Below are 5,663 nucleotides of genomic sequence, written 5' to 3'. Positions count from 1 at the left end.
GTAGAGATGCAGTGTCGCCAAGTTGCCCAGGCGGGTCTCGAACCCGCGGGCTCAGGCAATCCACTCACCTCAGCCTCCCAAAGGCGTGGGATTACAGGCTGAGCCACCGAGCCCGGCCGGAAATTTCTTACACAGCAAGAGAAAACCAATACACTTCCCGGTGGCCTCGAAATCTCCAGTGGGAAGCTTCTCTTTGCTCTCCTTGTCCCCCGTCCCCAACAGGGCTTGGAACACAAGCATGTCCCTCTCCGAGTTCAGTCCCACTATCCAGGACAGAGAGGTGGACCCAGCTCTTTATCATTCTACCCCACCCCTCGGGGCCTTCCAAGGAAGCTGCTCTGCTCAGCTTCCCACAAACAGCCTGCGCCCCAGCAGGCCCGGAAGGGCAGCTTGATCAATCTCTACTTCCCAAGCCTCAGAGACCTTTGGCCAGCCCCATCGATCCGGACTCCAGGGCAGGCAGTGGGACCAACAGACCGACGCCATGAGGGCTCTGCTGCTCCTGGAGTCCCTGCTGGGGATCCTGGCTTTCACACGTTCGGTGAGGGCTGTGGGAACCAGGATTGAGCCAGGATGGCCCTGGGGGTCTCTGTCACAGCCGCGGCCTCCGCCCGTGACCTATGGGCCCGGGCGACTGGGAGGCCGGTGTGGAAAGGGGAGGCCAGCCCAGCAGGCCCAGCCTGCCTTTCTGGAGTGAGGGGGCCTTGAGGAGATGATGGGAGGAGGAGACGTTGGGAAGAACGTCTGCATTTCTGGCTGTGAGAGGCAGCTGGGGACCAGCACAGGACCAGGGGCCGTGGCTTCCTCGGCAAAGCCCATGCCACCTCCTCTCCCCGCAGGTTCCACCTTGGAAAGCTCCCAGGGGCCATGAGTTCGAAGCGGACGAGCACACTGTGGGTAGGTGGCCTCCCTTCTCCTGAGCTGCTGTTGACGAGTGTGGTGGGGTGTGGGCAGTCTCAGGGCAGCCTTGGCCCTTGGAGCAAGGGCGGGATCCTGGGCATCTGTCCCACACGTCCCCAGGGCTATCTGGCTGACTCTCAAACCCAAGTGCCTACTGTGTGCTGGGGCTTGTGTCCATGGGCGCTGGGGGCCTTGAGTGAGGGTGAGCTGTGGGCCCCTTGTGGGTGGGCACGGGCCTGGTCTGGTGGGGTGGAGCCCCTGCCCGTGACATTGAGGTCCAGCACAATCCAACCCTGGTCCCCCAGCCTCCACCCTCTTCCCTCTTGCCTGACAACTTTGATGCCCTGTCTCGGCCTCATCTCCTGCCTAGAGGGCTCTCCTCTGTCCGTTCCATTTGTGTCTTTTTTTTTTTTTTTCCTGAGTGCTCATGGGCCTGGCTCAGAGCAGTCACTTGGTGTGGATGCTGCGGTGCCATCACACCTGGGCTGCTGCCAGTCCTCCTCAGTTTCCTCAGTGTCTCCCTTCTTTTTCTTTCCTCAATACATCCTGTGGGCATCAGTCATGTCAACAGGGGTCAGGGCTCTTGATGGGCAGGGAAAAGTCCAGAGCAGGTCTCTGGAGCTCAAACGCCTCTGAATCCAGGCGAGCTGGGTGGTTCTGGGAGAGTGGTTTGACCTCTCCAAGCTTGGATTTCCACAGCTGTAAAACCAGGCTGATAATGGTAAACCTCTTGGGGTTGTCAGGAAGGAGAATCTATATGAGATGCTCAGCCCAGAGCCCGATGCGTGGCAAATACTTGAAAAATGTTTGCCTTGCTGGGCTCGCTGGCTCAGCCTGTAATCCTGAGCCTTTGGGAGGCCGAGGTGAGTGGATTGCCTGAGCCCCCGGGTTCGAGACCCGCCTGGGCAGCGAGACCTCATCACTACAATAAATCAAAAATCAGCCGGGCGTGGTAGCGCATGCCTGTAATTCTGGCTACTTGGAAGGCTGAGGCGGAAGGATCCCCGGAGCCCAGCAGGTCGAGGCTGCGGTGGCCGGGAGCAGCCACTGCGCTCCAGTCCGGGCGACAGAGTGAGACTCCAACTCAAAAAAAAAAAGAAAAGAAAAATGTTTGCCTTTATTATCAATCTCCCCTTTAGATAAGGGTTACCTGCCATCTCCCCCTTCCTCAAGCCCTACTATAGCTCTCCGTTACCTTCATTTTTCTAGGCACTAGATAGTCCTTACAGCATGCAACGTGCCAGGGCTGGGGAGCCAGATGGCTCCTGCTCTGATGGGCCTGGTCTGGTGGGGTGAAGGCCCTGCCCATCACGTTGAGGTTAAGCACAATCCAACCCTGGACTCCCTAACCTCTGCCCCTCCTCCCTCTTGCCTGACTACCTAGGTATCCTGTCCCTACCTCATCTCCTGCCTAGAGGCGTCTCCTCTGTCCATTCTATTTGCATATTTTTTTTTGAGTCAGGGGGTTGCCCAGGCTGGAATGCAGTGGCATGATCACGGCCCACCACAGCAGTGACCTCCTTGGGTTCAGGCAGTCCTTCTGCCTCAGCCTCTTGAGTAGCTAGGATTGCGGACACGCATCACCATGCCTGGCTAATTTTTAAAATTTTTTGTAGAGACAGGGTCTCGCAATGTTGCCTAGATTAGTCCAGAACTCCTGGGTTCAAGCGGTTTTCCCACCTTGGCCCTGTAAAGTGCTGGGAGTGCTGGGATTACAGGCATGAGCCACAATGTCTGGCTCCATTTGCATCTTTTTTTTTTTTTTTGAGTTGGAGTCTCACTCCATCACCCAGACTGGAGTGCACTGGCACACTCATAGCCACCCCAGCGTCGACCTGCTGGGCTCAGGCAATCCTTCTTAAGCCTTCCAAGTAGCCAGAACTACTGGTACACGCTACCACACCTTGCTAAGTTTTTTTATTTATTGTAGAGACGAGGTCTTGCCAAGTTGCCTGGGTTGGTCTTGAACCCATGGGCTCAGGCAATCCACTCGCCTCGGCATCTCAAAACGCGGGGATAACAGGCTGAGCCACCGAGCCTGGTTTCCATTAGCATCTTTTTTTTTTTTTGAGTTGGAGTCTCACTCCATCCCAGGCTGGAGGGCAGTGGCACACTCCCAGCCACCGCAGCCTCGACCTGCTGGGCTCTGGCGAGCCTTCCGCCTCAGCCTTTCAAGTAGCCAGAACTAGAGGCGCGCACTACCACGCCTGGCTAATTTTTGATTTATTGTAGAGATGAGGTCTCGCCAAGTTGCCCAGGTGGGTCTCGAACCCACGGGCTCAGGCAATCCAGTCACCTTGTCCTCCCATAGCACGGGACTACAGGCTGAGCCACCGAGCCCGGCCACGGCCACATTTTCACCATCAGCATATAACCTCGCTTCATGTGTGATTCTGGCTAAAGACATTCCATGTCATGTGTGTATTGTTGGTTCGTTGACACTGACCTCATGGTGGACGGCTCTGTGACTCCTGCCTGCATGAAGCTTGCCCAGTGCACAATTAACCTAAGGCCCCTCACGGCCTTCCCGTGTGTTCAGGAACACCAGACGGCTCTTCAGCAATGGAAATGTGCACATTTGCCACTGCTCCGTGCATGCCCACCAATGACCGTGACGGTATCGCGAGTACTGATTTCCGGGTTACACATACATTTTGGCAAGCAGGCAGACTCTCAAATATGGAATCAGCCGGGCTCAGTGGCTCAGCCTGTAATCCCGTGCTTTGGGAGGCTGAGGTGAGTGGATTGCCTGAGCCCGCGGGTTCGAGACCCACCTGGGCAACTTGGCGAGACCTCATCTCTACAATAAATCAAAAAATCATCTGGGCATGGTAGCACATGCCTGTAATTCCGGCTACTCGGAAGGCTGAGGTGGAAGGATCGCCGGAGCCCAGCAGGTCGAGGCTATGGTGGCTGGGAGCAGCCACTGCACTCCAGTCTGGGTGACAGAGTGAGACTCCAACTCAAAAAAAAAAAAATGGAATCAGTGAACAGTGGGATTGGACATACTATTATTATCGCCATTTTACAGACAAGGGAAGCAAGGCTCAGAGTGGTTAAAGTAACTCCGGAGTTCAAGTCTTTAATAAGTGTCCACTTTGTGGCAGGTACTCTTCCAGGTCTTGGGGCTGCAGCCTTGCCCAAGGTCACGCAGCCGCAGGCAATGGAGTCTGGAGTCTACCCTAGCAGGCTGACCCCAGAACCTGACTCCTTAAGCGGGATGCTGTCTTGAAGGCACAAGGATCTTTGCCAGGGGCTGTCGCTTTTCCAACCAGACCCTGGGGGGCAGCTGGACCCGGGGAGGTCTTCAAGGAGTGTGTTGTCCCTGCAGTTCTCACTGTCACCGGGGAGCCCTGCCACTTCCCATTCCAGTACCGTCGGAGGCTGTACCACGAATGCACCCGCCGGGGCCGGCCAGGCCCCCAGCCCTGGTAAGGCTCCCCCAGGGGTTGGCGCTCTGCTGGGGGGCGGCTGTGGTGGGAGGGTGGACCAGGCCCCTGGGCAGAGCAGGGAAGCCTCGTCTCTTCCCACAGGTGTGCTACCACCCCCAACTTCGACCAGGACCAGCGATGGGCGTACTGCCTGGAGCCCAAGAAAGTGAAAGGTCTGCCCACAGCTGCTGGGGTGGCCCCAGGCCCTGTCCCCCGTTACTCTCCTGGGTATCTTCAGACCCCCACACATCTGGGATTCTAGACCCAGCCCTTTCCCTTCCTCCACAATACCCTTCAGAAGTCCAGAGGGAGAACTCTGGGAAGGCGGTAGCCCCATTTTGTAGGTGGGTAAACTAGGGCCCGGAAACATGGAGTACCCAGGTCGCAAGGCACATACTTCAGGGAGGGCCTTGGCTCGCCTCTGTCTGACTCAGGCTCCCCACCATGTCTGTCTCTCAGACCACTGCAGCAAACACAGCCCCTGCCAGAAAGGAGGGACGTGTGTGAACACACCTGGCGGCCCACACTGCCTCTGTCCAGAACACCTCAGCGGGAAGCACTGCCAGAGAGGTGCGGAAATGCCTGCGGCCAGGGGAGGGGGCGCCAGGAACAGGGGCCACCCTGCGCCTACAGAAGAGGTCCTTGGATCCCCAGAAGCTTGGCGTGGCCCTTCCTCTCCTGAAACCCCTGCCCCTCTCTGTCCCCAGAGAAATGCTTTGAGCGTCAGGTTCTCCAGTTCTTTGACCAGAATGAGATCTGGTACAGATCTGAGCCGGCAGGTGTGGTCAGATGCCAGTGCAGGGGTCCTGATAGTCACTGCAAGCTGCTGGCCAGCCAGGGTGAGCGGACGCCTGGGAGGGGGTGGGGCGGTGCCCAAGGCCAGGAGGGTCTCTGGCAAGAGGCCGGGCCACCCGTGCAGGGGAGCTCTCCGCCGGTCTCGGGGCCCAGGGGTGGTTCCATGTGGTCCTTCCCCCAGCCTGCCGCACCAACCCGTGCCTCAACGGGGGCCGCTGCCTGGAGGCGGAGGGCCACCGCCTGTGCCACTGCCCCGCCGGCTACACCGGCCGCTTCTGCGATGTGGGTGAGCGAGGGTCTCAGGGAAGCAGGAGCCCAGCGCCCACGGGGAAGGGCCTGAGAGGGAGAAGGGAGACGCGGAAAGTGCCCGAGAGGGCCACGGGAGGGGCGGCGAGCCACCCCCGGCTGCCGGGAGCCCCCTCTCTCTCCAGACACGGAGGCCCGCTGCTACGCGGGCCGCGGGCTGGCCTACCGCGGCACCGCCAGGACCACGCGCTCCGGCGCTCCGTGTCAGCGGTGGACCTCGGAGGCCACCTA

The 5,663-nt window shown here is 58.8% G+C and overlaps 1 protein-coding gene across 1 annotated transcript; it reads left to right on the top strand.

The window, feature by feature from the left end:
• Positions 1-443: 443 nt before the first annotated feature.
• Positions 444-5,658, top strand: LOC103250856 (coagulation factor XII; the record flags this gene model as incomplete). Its single annotated transcript, XM_008049439.1, has 8 exons — positions 444-541; positions 840-897; positions 4,232-4,331; positions 4,434-4,504; positions 4,791-4,901; positions 5,039-5,170; positions 5,308-5,412; positions 5,558-5,658. Coding segments are annotated over exons 1-8 (735 nt in total), but the record flags the coding sequence as incomplete, so codon positions are not given.
• Between the last annotated feature and the right edge of the window lie 5 nt (positions 5,659-5,663).

This window comes from Carlito syrichta, unplaced genomic scaffold (genome assembly GCF_000164805.1).
Source record: "Carlito syrichta isolate Samal-C Ts95f unplaced genomic scaffold, Tarsius_syrichta-2.0.1 Scaffold135607, whole genome shotgun sequence".
NCBI classification, from domain to species: Eukaryota; Metazoa; Chordata; class Mammalia; order Primates; family Tarsiidae; genus Carlito; species Carlito syrichta.
Note: the sequence above shows the minus strand (reverse complement) of the source record. Positions and strands in the feature narration are given on the sequence as shown.